This window comes from Anas acuta, chromosome 27 (genome assembly GCF_963932015.1).
Source record: "Anas acuta chromosome 27, bAnaAcu1.1, whole genome shotgun sequence".
In the NCBI taxonomy this organism is placed as follows: domain Eukaryota; kingdom Metazoa; phylum Chordata; class Aves; order Anseriformes; family Anatidae; genus Anas; species Anas acuta.
In genome coordinates, this window is record NC_089005.1 from 2,874,896 (window position 1) to 2,897,837 (window position 22,942).

Here is a 22,942-nt window from a genome sequence, read left to right on the forward strand (position 1 = left end):
TTGTATACATTTAAAGGAGCAATGACTTTGTTTTTCTCCCCGTGTTAAGTATTTCTTAAGCATTTACGATACCTGCATATCTTAGCACCAGTCGTTCACACAGTTATTTTCTGTGTTCTTGGCTAAATTCCACCAAGGGGATTTACTTTCTGCCTTGAATTTCCCAGGCAGTTTTATCTGATATTTTCATTGTGTTGTCTTTTGCAATTTTTCTGACATCATATTACATCTTCTATGCCCAGCATACATTTTACACCTAAACCCAAAAAAAATTCAGCTCTCACATATTAAACAACAATCCCAGTATCATTCATGTGCCATCAAGAGGTACAAAAAGAAGTCAGAGTCCTTAATGTTAGGTGCAGGAAGAGAACCCAAACACACAAAACCTAGCTAAAAGCACCATTATTGCTCCTGCTTGTTTAATTTCAAATTAATTAATTAATTTGAAATTAAATGATTTGTCTTGCTCATGCTGTGAATGTGAAACAACAGAGAACAAAACTCTAATCCTGTAAGTTCCTTGTCAGCCTTCTAATTATGAACTCTTGATTTTATAAAGAAAAACTATAGAATTGGTCCCTTTTTGATCTGTGCTGTCATCTTATTCGCTACTTAACCAATTTAAAAACCTACCCCGGAAATGGCTGCAGGTCAGTACCAAGCAAAGCAGATCCTCCATTGATACAACTTGTAAATCAAATGAAGGCAGCTCCAGTTTATAAAGCATTGTATAATCCCTGGCAGTGCAGATTGCTAGGGAATATAGGCTGTTTCCATGATCAGTTAACTTTCCTACCCTCCCGTTCAACTGGAATGATTTCTGACAAGATGCAAGTGGAAACATTAGCCCACATTACTTTGTTTTGTTGATGTGTATCAGAACAAAATGAGAAGCAATAATATTTAACAGTGTGTGTAGCTGTGCCCTCTTTAGAAGTCCTATAAACATCGGATGCTTGGAAAGCAAAGGTCTGATGGTTTATTCCTGCTGCCAACAGAAGTGCTATCTGGGTTGGAAAGCTCCTCATGGAGATCTTGATTTGAGCTGTCTCATGGCCAAAGCCACGTATCTACATGTAAGTGCAGGGAGTAGCCCTGGATAAGCATCATTCTGGTTCATACAAATTTATGGCTGTCAGGCTGGGCCCCGTGTATGGCATTTTCCAATCCATTCTGTATTCTTTCCCCAGTCTCCCCCTCAAGACCTATGTCTCACTGGTTGCAGAAGAATTCAGTGTTGCATCTAGAACTGGTATGTTTTCCTGGTAAGTACACACACGTCCATCACAGTCACAGTGAAAGCAAGGTACTTAGTCTACAATGGTCCCATTTTATTTAGAGCACTCTGGATCACATAATCCATGCTGCATAAGTGGCAAACATGACACCAAAATCAGTGGCTTCCTGCAATTTGGGAGGGAAAGAGGGGCTTATTTGGACAGAGAATATCTTATATGAATTTTATATTTTATTCTTATGGTATTAGGACAGATAAATTTAAATTCCTGAAAGTTTTCCAGCTTTTCAAGTGCATTTCCTGTATAGCATAGAGGACAAGCGAGTCCTTTCAAAACCCTTTTGTTGTTGTGATTGTTTAGCAAAGTACAGAGGATAAAAGAAAGAAAGACCTACTCTTTGCCGAGGATGTCCAGCAACAATTTTAATGAGGGCACTGGTTTGTAATGCAACAGACCAAGTTCAGGATCTTGGACAGAAGATCTTGGGCTGCCTAGGACTGATCAGAAGAATAAGTGTTTTAATTTTGCAGGGTCCATGGAGGAAAAAAAAAGTGTCTGAGTCCTTTGGCTCAGAGCCAGTACCTTGTTTAGCATCGTTTGGAGACGTGGATCATGAAGGTTAATGTATTTAACAGCAAGACAGTCCTCCTGGCAGTTTTGTGGGAAGTCAGATAGCATGGGAACCCCTGGAGCTGCTCAATGAATTGATGTTCTTGGTAATTTCCTGCCTGCTATTGGAAACAAAACTGATAAGGTTGTTGATTTCTCAGAGCCCCTGCAGAGTCCAGGGAACTTCCAGTTTGTGGGAACTTGAAAATATTTCTAGTGACTGTCCAATTTGGACTGTAACCAAGTTTTGGAAAGATGAAATTTCTGTTAAACCAGAAAACTCCTGATTTTTATTTTTATTGGGGCAGACGGGGGTGTAGAGGTTTGCTTTACTCTCAATTTCGTATAACTTTCTAAATTAGAAAATGGTAAAGAAAACATAGAATGACAAACGGACTTGTTCTAACCTTGTGGTTCTCCGCCTCGGAGCTTTTCAGCCTTGGATTCAATGTCACCAACAGGAGGCAAGTAGGCTGGCTCCACACCCAGCAACGGCTGAAACAAGCAGCTTTGTAAGAGGGGAACTTGGAAATCCTGGTCCCTAAGTCTTACAGCTGAATTCTCTGGTACCTGGTAGTATGTAAACTTTGATTTTTGCCTGGATGGATTCTCTGGAGTCTAATATGGTCCAAACTCGTGGTGCAGCCACTGTCAGTGGACGCAAAAATTCAGGCTGTCTCACTATCACATTTTCTTGGAATTGGTAAGCAACTGAATATCCTTGAAGCATCCATTTGTATGAAACCTAATTGGAATAGGTAATTGAGTCAACAGCTACTGCAGGGAAGTGGACAGACATCAAGCATGAATATGCTAGCCTCATTTTGGTTTAAGCAATGGGGCTGGGAGAAGACTTTTTACTTCAATAAAGATGAAGGAAATAAAACTGCAGAAACCCAGCTTCACCCAGTGGTCTGGCATAATGCTAGCAGTAACACTTACACGAGCCCTCAGCCTATTGTTAGGCAAAGTAAAGGGGATTAACTTGAACCACTTTTAATAATTAAACCTTTCAGTAGTGGTTCAGATGAACTCACTTTGCATGCAACACACTATGGCAATGTTACATGACTAATTGCATCTCTGTGCAGTGCCTGGTTAGACACATCATCTGGATCTTGTCTCCTCACGTGAGCATCCTCTAAATTCCACACAGTTTATGCAGATGGCTCTTTTCAAAGATATCTGGATGCCTTCTGGATGTATCTGTGCCTATTCACTGTGCTTCTCACCCTTCTGTAGATACACCACACAAGTATTAAAACCTCTAGTTCTTATCTAAAGACATAGATACATAAATATCACCGAATCATAGAATGATGTATGTATATCTATGAGTCATGGCCAAGATTTCTCTCTCTGTACTTCAGCAAAACATCTGGCTCACCTGTCAACACCCAACTTTAAAGTTATCAGCAGGTTCTGTACCTAAGGCCTTACCTAAATGCCACTGAAACTAAAGATCTGTCTATAGTGACTTTGGAGAGAGTGGGCAAAAGACCGTAAGGCATAATATACTCACAAATCATTACTATTTTTTTGTGCTACTTCAGTGATAGCAACTCAAGCTATGGAATTAACTTATTGCATATTAACATTTAAGTGAGCAGTGCAGCAATGATCTTATCAACCAAATTTCTCTTTCAGGTTCATGGGGTCAGGTTTTTGTGCAGCTGGGGTAACCAACAGATAAACAGGGTGCAGTAAAACGTAAGTGAAGAGATTTTGGTGGAGCTACAGAAAATATCAGTGCCTTGTGGAAAATAAAATCCACGTTTCCACTTTTTTTTTCTCTCCTGCTTACTGTTTGATTTGCTTGCACAGCAGGAGAGATCAGCTTTAAGTCTAAACCCAAGAGTCAGGATGGAGAACTAATGTGGTTTTTGGAAGGGCTGGCTATCAGCCGAAGCTACAGTGCAGCATTTCTGCATTGTAAAACAGAGTAGAAATAGGATTTCAAAAATAAAAATTGATAATTTAATCTGATGACTCAGAAGCAGGATATTTTAGTATTCTTCTGCATACTTGTGTTTGTCCAAAACCAAGATTCATGTAGCTTAAATTAATTGATACTCAAGTATCAGTAAAGGAGTTGTTTACTCTTCTTCTCCTTCTTCCCTCATGGAATTTATCTCTTACGAGGTAAATTCTGGTTGAAAGTAAATAAATATATATATTTTTCTTCTGGGATATAAATACAGAAATCTCTCTGTTTACAGGCAGAGAAAGCAAGAAAGAGGTTCATGTTAAAAACCACATACAAGGAACTTCAAAGGAAAAATTCGTCAATTCCAGATACTGAAAGAGGTGCAAAGAAGATAAAGGCACTGAAAGGGAAAGGGAGGAAGGTCAATAAGCAGATAAATTCAGGGCTTACTGTTGTCTAGGATTTTTAAATAGTCCCTAGAGTAGGCCAATTAAGTATCACTGTTAAACAACTTGCCCTTTTCCTATATCTCAGGGGTTCTCTCTACACAGCTACTTCAGGCTGTATCTTCTACTGCAGACCTTGAATGCATTGCAGCCCTGGGGTCTTTGAAGAAAGCGATACGTTTTCCTGTTGGATGGCAGCAGTTGCCTGTGGCAGAAACTGAGATTTATTGGCAGGCTTAATTTCAAATTTCTGTCTCTTTCACTGGTATCTTGTAAACAGCTTCCCAATTGCCAAGCTGTGAATGACTAAATGTCTAAAGCACGAGCCGGTAATTTAGTGATTTGAGTCCTGATATTGAAAGCCACAAAAGTTATTTGGCCATCTGCATGCCCTGGCACATGCACGTATAGGAACTTGCACAGCAGTGACAAAATGAAAAGAAAACAACTGGGCCTGCTGCACTTTCAATCTGCTTTTGCTTCACTGAGGATCAAAGAAGGGGGTTGGATTTTGAAGGGCAAGGGGAGAGATGAAGCAAGTAATGTAGGGCAATATGTGGGGGAAGACAGAATGGAAAAGCATGGAAAAAACAGACCCTGTGAATGATGGAAGATGTCTTGGACCAAGTAGGGAGATTCCCACCAGGCAGGTGAGTTCTTACAATGAAGCATGATAAGAGAATTGAGTTCTACATGTGTAAAACTTCATGGCTAAATTCAGGATATCAAGCTTGGGGCAAAATTTATGCAAAGCATGACCCAGTTACTATAGGTTCTCAAAATCAGATGTCTTTCAAACTGAGCCTAGTTCACAAAGGTTTTCAGAGCAAGAATTAAATGAATTTTGAAATAAAAATATTTACAAATAAGAACACTGAGAAATTTCTTCTCTAAATTTCAGCAGTGTTTCTCAGCAGTTTTGACAACTGAAAATGTTTGCAGCTAAGTGAAAAGCTGAAGAAGTTTGGTAAGTAACAGTCAACTGTTTAATGAGCTTTCCTTCTCTAATTATGTGATAGAAGAAAATAGTCTCTCTGTTCTAGAAACATTTCCAGGGACTAGCATGAATTGTCCGGACTTGGTACATCTGAAATTGTAGCTGTAAGCACAAGTTACAGAAAAGCCAAGAAAGCCGAGATGAAGGCGTACTTTTCAGGAGTCTGGGCTTTTGCCTTTCCATGCTCCCATTAATAGGCTGGGTAACCACAGGTTCTCCCCAATTAAACTAGGTTGATAAGGATGTGAGTCTGATTCATCACTTAAACAGTCATTTTCATCAATAAAAACAACAATAAAAAATCAGAACCATTACTCTGCCTTCACACAGGGCTGTCACCCACCAGTCTCTGTGCTCCTTCAGTATTCCCAGCCCAGTATCACCACCTCCCGCTCCTGGACCCTTCACGTCAGACACAGTTGGATAACTTCCCAGACAGCTGCATCTGCTACACGGGGTCTCAGAGCAAAAAAGGCTGCCACACAGCTCAACAACCAGGGCGTGTGGCTTCTAATGAGGGCCTGACACAGAAGAGTCCTCCTAAAAATACACTCTCCCCAGCCATCGCTCCTTCTCACACATCTTCACTCGCAGGCGTGCTCCCTGCAACCCAAAGGCAAAAGGTTAAGATTTTTTTTACAGCAGGGCCAAATGCAGCCACAGTGGGTACTAAGGATGGCAGAGCAGTGCCTGGCTGCATGTCATAAATAGACAATGGCTGTTGGTGGGGCTACATTTTCTGATATCCCCGGTAAAGCATCTGCTTTGCATTGTTACAAGTGAGAAAAACAAAGCCTATGATGACTTGGGCCCCCAAAGGTCCCTGGTCCTCAGAGCAATATAAGGAAATAACTTCAAGCAAGTAGCCAAGTTGATTTCAAGCCCACGTACCATGAGCTGTTTTTAAAGTATGTTATAAATGTTTTAACTGAAAGACTGCTCCTATGAGCGAGTTAAGTGCCATCATCCCTAGTTCATTTCCAATGAAAAAATAGGAACAGAAAGCATTTGCTCAAGGTCTCCAAGGGAATCAACAACACAGCAAGGATTAGAACTAAGGATTTCCTGTCCAATCTGCAAACCACACCTCTCTCCTGTTTACAGTGTTAACTTATTCCCTAGCAGAAAAGCCATGTGAATGGAACAATTCAGTCTGCTATTTTGGCCTCCCTTCCTTCCCTTCTCAGTTCATTCCTGGCATTACCTTCAGACTCTTACAAACCTGTTACCAGAAGAACTGTGGGACAAAGTGAAGCAAGCAGAAACTGTTTCAGAACAGCTTCAGCTCAAATAATATTTGCTAAATTGAAGAAAATGTTAAAACTTAAAAAACTGCCCTGGAAATATTGCGCGATTGTGCTGTTATTAATGAAAAAGAAAACAAAACTAAAAGGTAAATTAACTCATACATCAATGGATAAGTTAATGAATGACTAAAACCAATCACGCTAGTTACCTGCACACGTTATTTTTTGCACACATGACCCATAAATACTAAAGCAATAGTGTCACTGCTCAGAGTCATAGTTAGTGTATGGCTTAAGAACCAAAAGAGTTTTAAAGATATATATTGAGGCTCTTTGCATTTGGTTCCGCCCCTCCTTTCCTTTTTTATGTCACATTTTCACATTTCCCTCTAGAATCACAGAAGCTAGAATCTCCTTGAAAGATACCAAAATATCAGCTGAATTTCTGATGTGCAAATCTTCTTCTTTCTATGATACCAGGGCTTAGGACATCAGTCTGTTCACACCCCCTAAATACCATGAAGTGTTAGCAACATCAAGCTGATTGAAAGTACAAGACTTGACTAGAGGCTAGGATCAGGAGTAAGAATGCTTGACTTCAAAGACTGCAAGGGCATTTTATTCCAAATTATACATTTAATCAGCCCTTCCCATAGTCCATGCTTTTTAAGGAACATTTCTCCTGGCAAAGTCAGATCACTGATGTGGGAAGTTCATACACCCTGCTAGCACCACACAGAGCTAGCAATTAACTTCCTTACTGCAATATCCTACTAAAGTCACACGCTTCTTCAAAGCACAAAAACATGATTCCAAAGAGCCAATTGAACTCTTTTTAGATCAGCTGGCTTTTACATATGTTTTATTAACAATGGCTTCAGTGATACATACAAGATAACTATAGCACTTGAGCTGAGACATATTTACTTATACCTTTTGAAATAAACCTGTGCAGGCGTAATTCTTCCAGCTCGTGGTGAAGGATAATAGCTTGTTAATTAATGCATAAAAGTACATTGCTTTAGTAAGAATTGAAAATAGAAGATACTAAACCCCACTATTAAACAGGGAAATCCTATAGACAGCAATGTTTTTAGCACACTTGCTTTCAGCTTCCTGCTTTTGTTAAGCCAACTCATTTCATAGAGGTCGCTGAAGCCATTCTTTTACCTATTTAGGTTTATTAGTAAGGAACGAGCAATTCTGCTCCCTCAGTACCGCTGCAGCCCTTCCTCAAAAAGAACCATTTCTGTGTATAGGCTATGAGGTTTAGAAGTTAAAAACAAACAACTAAATAACAAGAACTGTTCAAGACTCTTTGCAGTTCTTTATCTTAGCTCCTCCCCTTCCTGCAAAGTGCCTCATAAAGGTGGTGGTGAGCAAGGCTCTTTTCACCTGTGAGTTACTCCCTGCTTCTTAGAGATGCAGCGTGTTATCAGTTAAGTCTGTGCATGAAGTGTTTTTGTTGTGTTTTTTTTTTTTTTCCTCTCCTAAGATAACTTTTTGTAAAAATTGTTGATGTTACTGTTGCGTTCATTCCATCAATCTCAGTGTATTCCAAGAGATTGAAGAATGTGAATTATTCCTGTCCTAGAGACCAACAGCACAAAGAGATATAATACTTTTTAAAGTATTCTCTGTGAATGCATTTATCACTTTTGGATTATTTCGATTTTGTAATTGGTACAAAGAAAACTTTCAAGATGAAGAATGTGGATTCTCTGCATCAGTAGTGAAAACTGGGACTGGGAAGGGCGAAGGCATCTCCTGCCCTTAGGCAGGGAGCAGCTCTACTTAGCCTATTCCCAGTAGGTGGTTATCTAATCTGCTCTTAAAAGTGCCTAGCAGTGGATGTGCTGCAGATTTGTTGGCAATGTGGTCTAGTCTTTAATCACTCTTATTAGAATATAAGCACTTTCTGAGCACCTTGCCTTGTGTTTCTGGTGCTTAGTTTAAAATCCCTGTTCTTTTTGTTTGGTTTTTGGTTGTTTTATTTTTCTCTCTTTTGATTGTTTTTCTCCTGCTAACAGGTTTCAGAGCTCTGAGTTATGTCCAATTTATCCGGAGGTGGAAGATTCAAAGATGAAGAGATACCAGGTTATCCCATGTGCTCTGTTAATCTCAGCTGGTATATCATGGGAAGGAATAAACCTAGGTTTTGTGAATCTCCTATTTTGTCCTGTAGCTGCAGTTTTAGTTTCAATAGGATTAAATTAGTTTGCTATGACAGGTCTCTTATTTTGTGGTTTGATTCATCCTCCCATAGAGCTAACTATAACTCATCAAAACGTAGTGAGACACTTAAAGGCAGTAATAATGTAACTTTTGTATGTGTTTCAAGTTATCTTTTTTTTTTTCTTTTTAATCATAAAATAGTGGGATATCTCTTACCCTTCCAAATGAGCCCTCCTAGTTTAAAAAAAAAAAAAAAGTACATATAAATATATACATATACTTGTTTTCCTACCCCCAGACAGGTGCTTCCTGTCTACATCTAAGACCTTTTTCTTCTTTACCAGAAGCCTTGTTTTCCCTGTGTTCTTGCCTATAATTTTGTACTCGCTTTAAAATGAATCTTCTGCCAAAATACAGGTGGATGAAACCTGTACAAATTGTGTTTAAATAATCCATTAAACTAATATTTTGCAAATTGTGGTTTCAATCATTATAACTTAGACCTGCTCTAAACAGATCATCTTCAGAGCTGGTTTTAAACCAGTTTTGCAAACTCCTGCATTAATGAATACATAAAATTCTTTCCAAGCGTAATTAGTTTTTCTGTTTGCTTGCACCAGGCTGAAGTTAAGAAAAAGTCTTTGTAACTTCTAAAAGAAAATGCTGAGGCTACCCCTCGTAATAGCAGAGCTTTAATCCAATGAACTTTACACTTCTGAGGTGACACAAGCTGCTTGTTTACTGAAGTTAGGAAGTTCTATTGCATGGGTTTGTTCAATGATGAATAGTTTAGGGAGCTCAGTTACAAACCATTAGATGGTATTGTTGCATGGTTTCCTTTGGGAGATGGCACTGTAGTGGCACTTGCCATTGGTCTGAAAGTTATTTTCTAATCTACCATCCTCTTCTGCTTTTAATCAGTGCTAATACTTAAACTAAACTGTCCACTGAGTGGTCAGGTGAGATCCATGTTTTATGCCCCTTTTGAATATTTTCTCCACAGTGTAGATGCTCAGAGCTGCTAGAAACTTTATTTTTTTTCCCCTTTTCAAATATAAAAATCAGTGACTTCACTGGAACTGTTCTAGAGAATAGGGTCTGATATGTGGTTATGTCATGCTCAAGCTTAGGACTGTGAGGAAAGCTTAGGACTGGAAATCCTTAAACCTTTGTTTAAACCTTGGTTATCGTTGAAAATCTCTGGCCACTGGCAATGGAGATTTTCAGGGCATTACAAGTGGGACCTGCTGAAAGCAAACTCAGGTCAGGTAAAGCTTGACTGTCAGAAAAAGCAAATGTGTGCCCAGAGAAGACTTCCCTGCATGGCACTTGGCACAGCACAAATAACACTAAGGGCCTGCCTGCTTGAGGTTGGTGTTGATGTAACCTCAAAGAAGTTAGATGGGTTGGGACTTGCACCAAGTGCAGTTTACCCTGCAAGTCTGCCTGCAACTCATTACAAAACCAGGGTCTGCCTGACCTTTTCTTAAGCATGAACCTGGCAGTACTAAGACATGACTTAGCACTGTTTCGATAATGGTTGTTAATTAAGTGGCTACATGCATAGAGACAATTATGTGAAATTAAGAGTGGGGAAACACATGGTGAATATTAGCAAACGTTTTCTAGGAGCAAATCCTGTTAGGCTGTGAAATGCTCTCCCAAAAAGCAATGGAAACCTCTTTTGCTGAGATACTTCAAGCTAGACAGTACAAAGTACAGAAGAGTATGCTGTAGGGAATTAAATCGCCCTGATGTTAACTGTCGTGTGACCTTGGATGGCTCAGCTATTACTAAACTCCAGTGATAATTTTGGTGATAATTACTCCCTTTATTTCTAAACTGAATTATTGTAATTCATTATAGTCTTGTCTAATGGGTCAAATTACTAGGAAACTAAAGCAGATACAAAATGAGTTGGTGATAATTCTTTGGGCCTTAGTTGTTTGATCAGTGATTTGACATTAATTTATTATTTAAACTGGTTACCAGTCAGATTTCACATCTTGATTTTAAGTTGTAACTTCTGCAGCTCCTGATTTATGCTGCTGTGAACTGACCACTCCGTATGTAGATCACTGTCCTTACCAAATACAACCAGACTTCATTTCCTGGAGATGGTCTTTTACTCTGAGTTGAAGGGGTTGGTTTGCATAGCAAGAACGAGTGAGTAAAGCATAATTGGAATAAACATTCAGCAAAGCTTTGTGCTGTTGGTGGTTGTGTAGAAATTTAACATATTACAGTTACTATTTCCCCAGAGCACCTGAACAAACGCTTCTGACCCTTTGATTTCAGTGGAGTTTAAGCATGTGCTTACAAACTTTCAGTCAGAGCTGCAAAATACTCTTGCTAATTTGCACTAACCATTAATAGTAGAATGAATACTTGCGTTGTCTGAATTAGCAAGTGAACACCCAAGCAAAGACTGTGATTCCCAAGTTGTCTTGCTAATTACCATGGCTGTGATTTAATGTTAATTATTTATTATGCTTCATTATGTTCTATAGCTCAGTTAGTTCAAAACAAAAACCTGAAATGTTGGAATTATGATCTTTCATTCTGGCACCATGATATTAAATCTTTTCTAAGAAGGACTTTGTTCTAATTATAAGGTATGTACTAAAGCTTCATTAATTTATATTACAGGGCTAATTGCAAGTCTTTGCTTTTTTTTTTTTTTTTAGCAGCATAAGTTCTTGAAACAATGCTTATGCTATTGTGAGGGCCAAATTCTGTATTAATAGTACAGAAAGCAATGGATAAATTGGACTTTATTTGCAATCTTTCCTGCTAAGTGGTTGCGGAGTACTTCTGTTTAGTTCTGTTTAGGGTTGAGAAGGCTGGCTTTAAGGAATCCCAAAACAAGAGGGATGCCAGCTTCTGTTCCAGATCTGGAATTGCCTGAATATGGCCACAAATTTGTAGAACTGAGTGAATTTGTTCCTGAGCTCTGAGAATTGTGTACCTGGGTGATAAGAAAAGGCCCTTAACACTGTAGTGATAAAAAAAAAAAAAAAAAAAAAAAAAAAAAAAAGCCTGTCTTGATTGTGAATGCTTTCAAACTTATGGTGTGTTTGTCTTTAGATTTTTGGGTGGCTGTCAAGATGGACCAAGCAACATACATGTTTCCAGATTCTCCCAAACTTAAGTAAGTTGCAGTTCTTCAGAATGCCCTGTATGTGTTGAGTATTTTCCAAACATCGCTTTATCATTGCTTGCAATAATTATTTGATTTGCATGTGTGGTTTTTGAGGAACGTTGAGATAAAGCTGCATTTGTCCAAAGTAGCCTACAACGTGAGCTAGTTCAGGGTTTGTGGCGTTTACTCAAGCACTGGGAACCCAACTGCGTTGGTGTGTTTGTTTAGACGTGTTCAGTTCCCACAGTTCTCTTTTGCACTGTGCTTGACTAGGAATTGTATGGTCTTTCATTTAAGAAACGCAGCTTCTTAGTTTTTTTTTGAGCTGGAAATGCAAAATTAGTGTACGTGATGACTTGGGAAACTTGTCTGAAGGCGCACTGTGCTCGTGGCCCTGCTGGGCGTGCAGGATGAGCTCATGAATCTCAAAGTGAAATCTGGATTAGCAAGCCCTACCCTGCCTGAGAAGGGGCAAAAAAAAAAAAAAAAAAGAGCCTGCACAAACACCTGTGAAGGGAAACCGATGACTTTGACAAGATCTTAAAATGGGTTGTAGTGAACGAGTTGACTCTGAGGTAACTACAGCGGGGACCTTAATGGGGATGGAAGGGGCAGGCTTCTGAGCCAGCACGGCTTAGCAGAGAATCATATATCATGTAGAATCATGTAGTGCTGGGGGGCAAAAAGGTGTTTGGGGAGGCTGAAGGGTGAAGGAGGCTAAAAGGTGATGGTGGGCTGAGGGTTGGTGGAGGCTAAAACGGGCTGGGGCTACACGGGGATGAGCCATGAGGGCGGCGGGGCCGCGCTGGAACCTTGAATTGAAACGAGAGCCCCCAGCCCGCCGGGGACGAGCCCCACAGAAGGGTCCCGGCTCCGAGCCCCCCGTGAGGGAGCCGAGGCCGGGCGGCGAGGCCCGCTGAGGGCCCGGCGAGGCCCAGCCCGGCGGCGAGGCCGCTCCGCCTTCCCCCCCGTCCCCTTCCCTCCTCCGGGTGACGTCACCCGGAGCTCGCCCGGCGCCATTTTGAAAGTGGAGCCGCTCGGCGGGGGGGGCCGGAGCGAGGCGCGGAGCGGGGGCAGCCCCGGGAGCCGAACCGGAGCCGAACCGGAGCCGGAGAAACCGGAGCCGGCCGCAGCCCCTCCGCCATCCGCCTCCATCCTTCCCTCGGCCCGCTCCCGGCCGCCAACAGCCCGGCCCGCCCGCCTCGCCGCCCCAACATGGCAGGTAAGGGGCGGCCGCCCCCCTGCTCGGCCCGGGGGCGGCTCGCGGCCCCCTCAGCGCCACAGAAGGGGAACGAGGGGGGAGCTCTGAGGGGACGAGGCTCCGTGGTTGCCCCCCTGGGGTCAGGGCCCGGCCTTGGGGACAGGATCGGGCCCCCGGGGGGGCTGGGGAGCAGGCGTGCTCCGTGCTAGGGGCAAAGCCGGCCGGGTGCGGGATGCGGTGAGGTGTGTGTGTGTGTGGGGGGGGGGGGGGGGGGGGTGGCTCTCTGTGCTTTATTCCTCGTCCCTTCCTGGGCCTCAGCCCCATTTTGCATCCTGAGGTGCTCGTGGTGCTGGAGGTGTGTGTGTGTGTGCAGGGGGTGGCTCTTCCTCCTCACTTCTCCCTGCGGTTTTTCCCTTTGGGAACCAATTTACCCCCCCCCATTCCACAGCCTGAAGCCCCTTTCCAGTGCTCTGCCTTCCGAGGAGCAAGCCAGGGAGGCAGCGCTTGGGTTGTGCTTTGCCTTTTCCCCCCCCCTTCCATGCTCCACCCTCCTCTTTTAGCCAGGGGAGGAAAAAAAAAAAGTGCCCACTTGGTTGAAGCGAACTGTACGAAAAGCAGAATTGTGGCATTATGCGAAGGGAGCGGTGATTTTTCCCTTACACGCTGTCCCCTTTAAGTGCCTCCATGGTGCCAGCTGCTAAATGACAAATGAAGAGGGTGGCGAGAGGAAAGCAAATGGGTTGGACGGGTTTGGGGGGAATGAGAGAGGCGAGCACGGCGGATCCTTCCAGGGTATCTGCAGAAAAGCCTTCTGACATCTCTCATGGAGCTGGGAGCTCCTGCTCGCCTTCGCCGTGCTGGGTTATGTAGTTTGCTTGCCTGGAGCCCTTCAGAAAAGACATTAAGGCAAGCGAAAAATGCATGCTGGAGTCTGGTCGTGGTGTAGCACTTCGGTTAACATTGAGTCATTTGGTTGTCTTTGGAAAGACTGTTTTGGGGTTCCTGATTTCCCCATCTTGGACTTGTTTTTATCCCCTCAAATTAATGTAGGAGAGGGAAGAAGTCCCTCCTGCATTCTTTGTTATGCCAGAAGTGATAGCAGACCTCTGGATTAATGTGTAAATGCCATCTGTTGCTCAGCCTGTTTGAATTGTGTGGAGGAAAAGTTCCATTTTGACAGTGGCTTTAAAAAAAAAAAAAAATAGGCAGGCCCATTTCAGTCCCTTCCTGTATGTACTCAGCTCAGCAGTGATTTGCTCAGAATGCAATGCAAAAGAAATGGGTGGTGATTTTTTTGTGTGTTTTGGTGGCAGGGTTCAAATGAATCACTGCCTTCCGCCGAGGCAGTAATGTTCCTGAAGTTTTCTCTTCGATCCGTTTTCTATGGTAGTAGAACTTGTTAACATCAGCTTGCTTGTTTGCTTTTCTGCTCGGATTTGTTGGTGGTTTCTTTTTTTTTTTTTTTAAGCTGATAACTGCTTTCGTTACTTCTGCGAAGAGACTCTAAATTTGTGGTAAAATTCTTTTCTTTAGCCTTCAGTGTGTAGGTTCAGTTCTTTGTTTTTGTGGGAGGAGGAAATGAATGACGTGCGTGGCTTTATGTTGATTGAAAGACTGAAATGTTCCAAAAATGCCGAGCTTTTCTGACAGTTGCTGATGAAGTTGTGTGCGTGTGCTAGGGGGGTTCTACCATATAAAGTAGGAAGAAGCTTTATGTGAAGTGGGATGTTCGTGCGCTCTCATTTTAAGTGTGTTTTAAGTTAGTGCCAGCCGTGTTACTGAGCCATGCGAGCTTTCGGTGAGAGGCTTTTATCGCTGTTGCTGCTTTATGCTGTTTTTGACAAACATTGCTTGGGACGCTGGCGAGCCCCTAATGACAAAAACAATATCTGCAAAGGGAAAAGGTGGGGAGGGGCGACTCGCAATTGTGCCGACATCATTGCTGAGGAAGTAGGCGGGTGTAATGCTGTCTGAAATTTTCGGTTAGTAACTGTTACGGGCTCTTTGTGTTGCTCTTGGGGGGGTCTGGGTCTCATTTTTTGCATTGTGTTTTTCAGGAGCTGGAGGAGGAAATGACATTCAGTGGTGTTTTTCTCAGGTGAAAGGCGCTGTGGATGATGATGTAGCAGAAGGTAAGAGCAGTCTTTTTTTACTGTGACTTTTTTTCTGACTTTCTAGGTATATTTTAGGAAGACGTGAATGCAATCTGTATTGTATGCAACTTGAGCAAAGCAGATGGATAGTTCATGTGCATTCAGATACTTAGGCTCAAACTGTGCTATGAGTCTTGCTCACATGTGTAAGAAAGGCTGAATTTAGGCTTCTGGACTATTTTGTGGGAGTTGTTTCCCAAAATTTAGATATGTTTTCCTGTCATTCAGCTTTTGCTTTGTGTTTTTTCCTAATCTGCAAAATGGGGAATGTGATCATTGTGTTCCCGGGGAGGTGTTGTGACAATTAATTAATGTTTGTATTCTTTGAAGACCTGAGTATTGGATAAAAATCAAGTGTGTTTTTCCCAATTTTTCCAGCTTTATTAACCAGAAAAGGAAGAAATCAGGGTATCTGTGTGTGCCTCCCTACTAAGTAGAGATGGGTTTTGTGTTTGAAATGATACTGGGAATGGCCTCAAACTTTTCTGAGCTAGGGCTCCTAGTGCTGGCAGTGACAAATGTCATCTTTTACTAAGATGGCTGCCTGCGATTGTGACTGCAAAAAGTGCTTGTTTTCCTCAGTTTTAGTTGGGGGTTGTTAGCGGAGTCGTGCTTACTGCATGCTGCTCAGCAGTGCCAGCGAGCAAAATTTCTTTTCTGATCTGCACTGGCCTCTGTATTTCTTTGGCCATAAGTTCCTGGTTGCGTAACACAACCTGTAAGATCAGGAGTTAATTCTTCTTTTGCTAGCAGTTGGCCTTGTCAATTATGGAATTTGTAACATTTCTTTTTTTTAAACATATCCCAAATGCTCTGACTTACAGACAAGTGAGATTAATGTTGTATTTAGAAAAGCGGTAACTACGGTTCCCATTACTTTCCCATTTGATGCGTGGTTCAGATTAACTTCCAAAGGCTGAAAAATGAGCATAAACATGAGACTTACTTTTTATTTGTTTGCCACAAGCTGTAGCTAATAAGGCACTTTCAAAGACTTGTGTGATTTTTACAAGCTGAAAGATGGCTTTTGGAAGCAAGAAGGCTGTAATATTTTTTAAAGCCGGGTTTTGAATTTTTCAGGGAGTATATTTTAAAGCTCGAACTCCAAATTCTGTTTAATGTCATATAATCTTTTTTCCTCTGACAGACGTAAATTCTGTGACCTTTTTGTTTTAATTTCCTATCAAACTAAATACTCAAATCTTGCAAGAATTCTGGTTGTGTGGCTGCTGCTTGCAAATAATTCTTCGTGACAACAGCCCCGTTGACACCACACAACAGTAACAAGCTTTCTATACACACTAAAGCAGCTCTTGCAGGGAACTGGAAATGCAGAAGTCAGGAAATAGTCTGTCCTTTGCTTCCTTAGCTGCTCAGAGGTGCCGTACTTTGCTCTCCGCCAGATGACTTGCTGGCCTCCTGCTTCCTTCCGGGCAGGTGAGCAGCTGCGGGAGCGAGGAGCAGGGGGTGGAGTGCAGGGGAGCTGTCACCGTAGGAGAATTAACCAGCTTCAGTTCAGCCAGCCACTCAGCACGCTCTCCAGAAAACTGTACGAGTGTTTCGGACCGTATGGGACGTGCAGGTTTCTGATTTTGTGACCCAAAGAACTATTTCGTGTCGTTGCCAGCTGTAATTGACTTCCGATGAGTAAGTGCAGACCCCTCAACGTGCTGCAAGACGGCCTGAAATTAAATGCCGGGATCCTGGAACGAGGCCCCAGCATTGGTGTTATACTTGATTGTTGTGAACTTGTTGAACTGAAATTCTAAGCTCTTCCTGGGTATTTGGCTCCCACGATACATGCTGGAAATTGTTAAAAGCCAGCTGTCTAATCGTAACGCAGCTTTACCTTCCCTGCAGTCCTTGGAGCGCCTATTGTGCCTTATAACGCCTGTCTGTAATCCTGTTGGGTTGGTGATGTGACTGAAATTTATTTTTTTCTGTACTTCTGCCTTTAAGGTTTATCTTAATAAAATGAAGCCTTGTGTAGTTCTTGCAAAATCGGAGCAGCAATTCTGCATGCTTCTGGTCCCCCTTCAGAATACTGAGGGACAAGTCGGCAGTGGCTCCGAGTCTGCTCTGACCTTTCTTCCCTCCCTGCCTTTGTCTGCCTTTTTGTGGCAGCTCCATGGTGAAAGCTAAAGGGAATTTTGCTGTCTGAAACTTCAGTGCTTCTTTCACCGCCGTGGTCTGCAGCCTAACAAGCGTGGGCTCCAGCCATGGCTGGGACTGAGGACAGTGCCAATTTGGCTGGGGTAGTACCTAGGGCGTGGGGTTTTGAAGTGGCTTTAGAGCTGGGATTTTAAGAACTGACTCTTGTGGAATATTGAAACTTCCCTAGAAATAGCAAAGTGAAGAAAACAAACCTAGAAGAAATGGAAGGAGTGTGTTTTAAGTTTTTCTTCCCGTTCTTAATAGAATATTGTGATATTTAGGTTGAGAAGTTAACAGTAACTTTGTGTCAGCCGAGGAACCTGCATCCATTCATTACATGAAGCAGCAGAACATGAACCAGCAGTCTCCCTAAAATGCTGCCCATAAAACAGGCCAGTGGAGAGTAACGCTTCTAATCAATGCAGTAATGATGGCAGCAACTTCAAAAAGTTTGCAAAGAGCTGGTGCAGAGCTTCCAGTAGGTTTGGGGTCAGGTCTGACCCCCTCACTGTCATGTAATAGGAACAGCCTCCAGTTCTGTGGGTGTTGAGGCTGGAATGGCTGGCTGCTATAAAGTCAATATTTGAGGGTTTGTTGGCTGAAACATGAGCTCTCAGGTGACAGTTCTTAATTCTCTGGCTTCCTAAGCACCCTGTGGTAGGTGGATGTGACAACATTTCCTTTGGAGATGGTGAGGATGGAAGGAAAAGGGGGGAAGCTGTTATGAAAGCTAGGAAGTGAAGATGGCAGTGGCCAAGGCAGAGCTCTGGTAACTGCAGGAGCATGGCTGTGTGAGGAGCAGCCAGCTGCCCTCCAACCTCAGCACAAATAGAGCTTCTCTTTGGTTGTCAGCTTGACGGGGGCCCTTGTTTGCATCAAGTTAGGTACAGAACTTGGATTTGAAGTTGAAATTTGAGTGTCAGCATCGTTATAGTTGGTGTCCTTAAAATTAACTGATGGCAGAAGGTTGCCCTTCTGTTGTGTGGCTTCTGCTGTATCTGCTTTTGAAACAGCCAATTCTTTGCTCAAAGTCTTGCTCCCTTCTCAACTTCCTATTTGTCTTCCTGGAGCCCAGTCCCACGTGTTAGTGCCTAACTTGTTATTCTGATTACTCTGGAGAATCTGGACCCAGAACAGTAGATAAGGCAAGACTTCCAGGGGTGAAAGCAGAGTTACTGTCCTTGATAAGTTCAGTTGTTCAGAGTATCAAAAGCATCTGTAACACATGGATTTTTTTTCTTTGTGGCATCGCTGTTTCAGTGCAGGAAAGACTTAACTGTCCAGAACTGCTCAAGAGCAGACACGACCACATCTTAGTAGAAGCTGAAGGAGTACAGGGTTTTTCTGCAGTTTCCTTGATTTTTGTTCTGCTCTCCAAGAGGTAGCATAGTGGCAACTCCACTTGGAAACAACTTGAGAACCGTGAGTTTAAACCATCCTTGAAAACTAGACGTTAGCTTAATGGAATGAGTTTGTACTTCAGAACAAATTAAGTCAAATTTGTTTAATTACTTGGCAGAAGGAAAAGAGTCAAGCTGCTGTATCTAAATGTTCTTTCAAGTGTAATCCAAAGATACGTAAAAGTCCGATGGTCTGCTTCCAAGGCTGGGAGCCAGGAACTGAAGTCCTAAGCTTTAGCCCTGAGTGATCAGCCCTCATCGTGGACGAGTTGTTTAACTACTTGGGGCCTGAACGCCTCTGGAGGAGGCACTGGGGTATCTGCTGTGGGTGTGAAGTCTGCTACAGGACCATTCTCTGCTTTGTTAGTAACCTATGTCTTGATTTGTGTTTCCTCTTTGTAGCCGAAACACTGCTGTAGTCTGCTGCAGCTTGTGCAGATGATGAAGGGATGAAGTCACATTTCTGTCCCTAGCCAAACTGAGTGTGGTCAGAGATGTAAACAAGATCTGACTTTTCTCCTGTTCAGGAATGTCTTTCTCCATTTGATTCTAGGTATGTTTTATCTTAGAAGTGTAGTTTTCGTGCTCGCTTTTGGCAGGCTTCAAAATTGCAGAGCAGCTGTGGGAACTGTTACTGCTTCAGTAGTAGTACTTCATCTTCAGTACCCCAAAAAAATCCCTCATTAACAGTGAGGAAACTGAGGCCAGCAAGGACCAGCTTAGCAGCATCTGCAGCTCACTGGCTTCTCTTGCCTTATCAGAAGACTTTCTCTTGGTTAAGTAACATCTGTGTGGAGTAAGGGTAAGAGCTGCTGAGCCTCCTGCCCCAAAGCTGGGTGGCTGTGCCTCACAGACTGCTCCTGGTGGCACCTCCTGTGCTTTTGGCTGAGCAGCTGAGTGGCTTCCACATGGGGTGGCGTTGGGGGGACCTCTTGGGGGAGCAGGGCTCCCACCCAGCTGCATCTGTGGGCAGGAGTCGCAGAGGAGGAACAATGGTGTCATTATGGAAGCAGTGGATGGGCTTCTTTAAATGCAAACTGATGCAGTAGGAGGGGAAGAAAAATCCTCGGAAGTAGCAAAGGCGTGAGGAGGGTTTGGGATACTAATGCTGATGAAAGATTGGGGTTACAGTTAAGGCAGGGAGCTGAACTTCTGTTTGAGAGCTGTGCTTAAGCTCTCTGCTCATGAAGCAATGTCAGTTAAGAGGAGCAAGGACTAGCAATAAGCTTTTTTAAAGGGGTAATGTGAAATATGCTGGTAAAAATTTAAAAAACAACAAGAAAAAAAACAACAAGAAAAAAACCAACACAGGTTATAGCCCTTTCCTCCCTGTATTCTTAAGTCCACTTCTGCTCATGCCTTTGGCTGTTTATAGAATGGCTCACTCTATCTAGAGAGAAATGGGCTGCTGTGCTCTAGGAAGCGCTGGCCTGAATTGGCTGGAGTGTGTGCTTGTGAGGTCCCCCCAGACAAAGAGCATTCAGCAGACAGCTCAACAGTGAGAGGCTGTTCAGCTCCCTGAAGCTGTTCTCCTCTCTTGGTGAGAGTTGGTAGCTCGGGCACTTCAGCCTGTCAGTCACACTGACCAGTGGTTGCTCTGCTCTTCTGGGAAGCTTTTGCACTTAGATCAAAAATCAGATGGGAGAAGGAGTTGTTTGTGATTTCTGTATTGTAAATACAGCAGCTACAGTGCTAAAGCCATCAGACATCCACCCTACAAAGGAGCGTGGAAATCCTGGGGGGTTGCAGCTTTGTACAAATTCTTAATCCTTAATTTTAAAGGTGCTGCCTTTTTTGGGGTGCTTCCACCCTAAGAACAGGCTTCTGTAGCTTCACAGAACGTGCATGGGAGAGAGCTGAAATGAAGAAGGAAATGTCTGGTGGGTGCAGTGCTGAAGTAAGAGTTAAGGGCTGGGTGTTCCTAGCTGCACTGTTTGCCTTTTTTTTTCCCCCTGCTGTCTTCTGACTTGCCTATTTAGGCCATGGCTACATGTTTGGCAGCATTTCTGCTTAAAGAGGCACTCCTTCCCACTCTGCTGGCACCAGCGTGCGTGGAACTGCACAATGAACTTGTCTGGGAAGCCGATCCAGCTGAAAAATACTTAAAATTGTGGTTTTGACCGGATTATTTCTCAGCTGAATTGAACCCTGATCTGGTTCTCAGTGCTGTGTGCGCTTGTGCCAGCACAGTGTGACGAGCGAGCGAGCTGCTGAAAGGAAGAGGAGGAACTGTGGAAGGGAGGCAGTCTCTTTATAGGATTTTATGTACGGCCAATGCGAGACCCTGATCTTTAAGTGCTGTGCTACTCCAAATGCGAGAATAGCTTAACAAAAAGGACTTTAGAGCTTTGCTGTTTGAGATTGGAGCACGTGCAGTCTGAAGGCCAGCAATAAATATATCTAACACCAGTTCTGTATGGTAATCGTAGGAGGCTGCACTAAAGCACTGCTCTAATAAAATGGGTCAAACTTCATGTGGTGCACCGCTGCTCGACCGAGATCCTGCATAGTTGGTGGTCGCCTTTGGAGACGTTTTGTAGACTGAAGCTGGTCCAAGTCTGCGCTGCTATAGGGGAAAAAAAGCTTATTTATACTAGGTTACTTTGCAGTCAAATCAGGTCCCTGAACTCAGGGCTGTGGGGATGTGCAAATCCTCATGGCGTGAAGGGTGGTGGGAACGTGCCCAAGGGTAGGAAGAGAGCACAGAACCCCCTCGCGTGGTAGCAGCGGGGATTCAGGCAGGTAGGAGCCAACTGGCAAAATGCTTTGCTGTGTGTCAGGTTGGGATTCTCCCAAATTAGATCACACACATCTGGTACACATGGACCATGTTGCTATTACCAGGCTGTGAATAATTCTGATGTTTTTCTGCAGCAGAACGAGTACAGGTGGAACAGGCTTTCATCCTCCGGTGTTCACACAAGCAGTCAGAAAGGAGAAATGAACCCTGCTCGTTCAGCATTTATTAATTGGTGTTGTCTTTCTTAAAAGCTGTGTTGCTGTTCATATGGCTTAGTTTCTTGGAAGTTCTTGTAGAAAAGCATCTCAGTTAATTGGGAGGTGGATTACGGGCTGATTGCTTTACAGTAAAGCGCTTTAGATCATGTAACAAACGATAATCTATTCTTACCATGTCTTACCACTCTTAATATGATTTGAAAAATTGATCCCTTGTTTGGGGATTTCACTTAAACTAATGTCTTGTCTCGCATTTAGGTGCTAGAGAACGAGGCCTGCCGTGTCTTAGGTGCTCCTGAAGTGTGTGCAGTGCGCCTGCTGTGTCCTGTGCCTCTGGTAGTAAAATGCCCCTTGCTGGTGGCACCAAAGTGAGGCTGCCCGTGCTCTCCTTTTAGGAAACGCTGTGCTCTTGAAGCTCTTTTATTCGTGTAACATGCTTTTCTTACTGCCTTAAGGGTATTTTCCAGACCTTTTTTCCTATTATTCATACCATGCGGTACCATAACCGTCTACGGTATTTTTAGTAGGGAGTGTGAAGTTTTGTGGAATAATTCAGCCTTCAGTAATTATGTGAAACTGTGAGCGTTACTGCTCTAAAAAAAGAGGAGTGAAAAGCTCTGACACAGGCAGCCGCGTTGTGAGTCGTGACAGCAGCTGCTGTGTTTCTATGACAATCGGGAGGAGAAGTGCAGGAAGTGTGTTCCTTCAACCAGCCTCGGCTGGGAATCATCCTTCACGAAGCTCTGGTAGGATTTAAGTCAGAACCTGGACAGTTTTCTCGATTTTTGAGTGGAATATGTGTAATATAACTGTTTTAATATTTTATGGCTTAGTTAAAGCATGCATTAGCGAGGTGCTACCTGTATAGGGTTTGCAGGTAAGCTGGAAATAGGATATTGTTGTACAGTGTGAGGGTCCTAGGGGAAAAAGGGGAAAATGGGCACACTGCAAGGTGAGGAGTTGATGCTCTGATGGTGTTGCAGATTGACCCAGCGGGGTTTCCTTTCAACAATGCAAGTCCTTTGCTTTCTGGCTACCCAGCAGGCCTGCTTTAGGGCATTGTTTGGGGCTGTTTGTGGTGTTACCTAGCAGTGGGTTTGCCTTCTGGTTTTCTGTTGCTGGCACTCTGGGGTTGTTACCCTTGGCTTCAAAATGCGGGTGCTGGCTACCAGCGCCAGGTAGGGTGTTTGCATCGAGTTGATGTTACTGCAGATCATCCTGTGAGGTTTCTGTGCATGACTGTAATTCTGTTACGGAAATAGAAGGGGCTGCAAGCTTCTCTCTTCTAACTT

General features: G+C 43.2%; 1 protein-coding gene across 6 annotated transcripts in view; it reads left to right on the top strand.

Moving 5' to 3' along the window:
* Positions 1-7,748: 7,748 nt before the first annotated feature.
* PPP2R2A (protein phosphatase 2 regulatory subunit Balpha) overlaps positions 7,749-22,942 on the top strand; it is a 42,905-nt gene continuing 27,711 nt past the window's right edge. The window contains exons 1-4 of one of the 6 annotated variants that reach the window (XM_068662056.1): positions 7,749-7,864; positions 8,498-8,564; positions 11,730-11,793; positions 15,043-15,117. In XM_068662056.1, coding sequence (XP_068518157.1) covers positions 8,550-8,564; positions 11,730-11,793; positions 15,043-15,117 — 154 coding nt within the window. In that variant the 5' untranslated portion in view covers positions 7,749-7,864; positions 8,498-8,549. Of the gene's footprint in view, positions 7,906-8,162; positions 8,276-8,494; positions 8,565-11,729; positions 11,794-12,773; positions 13,007-14,317; positions 14,372-15,042; positions 15,118-22,942 lie in introns of those variants that run through there. The other 5 variants (XM_068662054.1, XM_068662055.1, XM_068662053.1 and 2 more) reach the window with 5 other exon arrangements.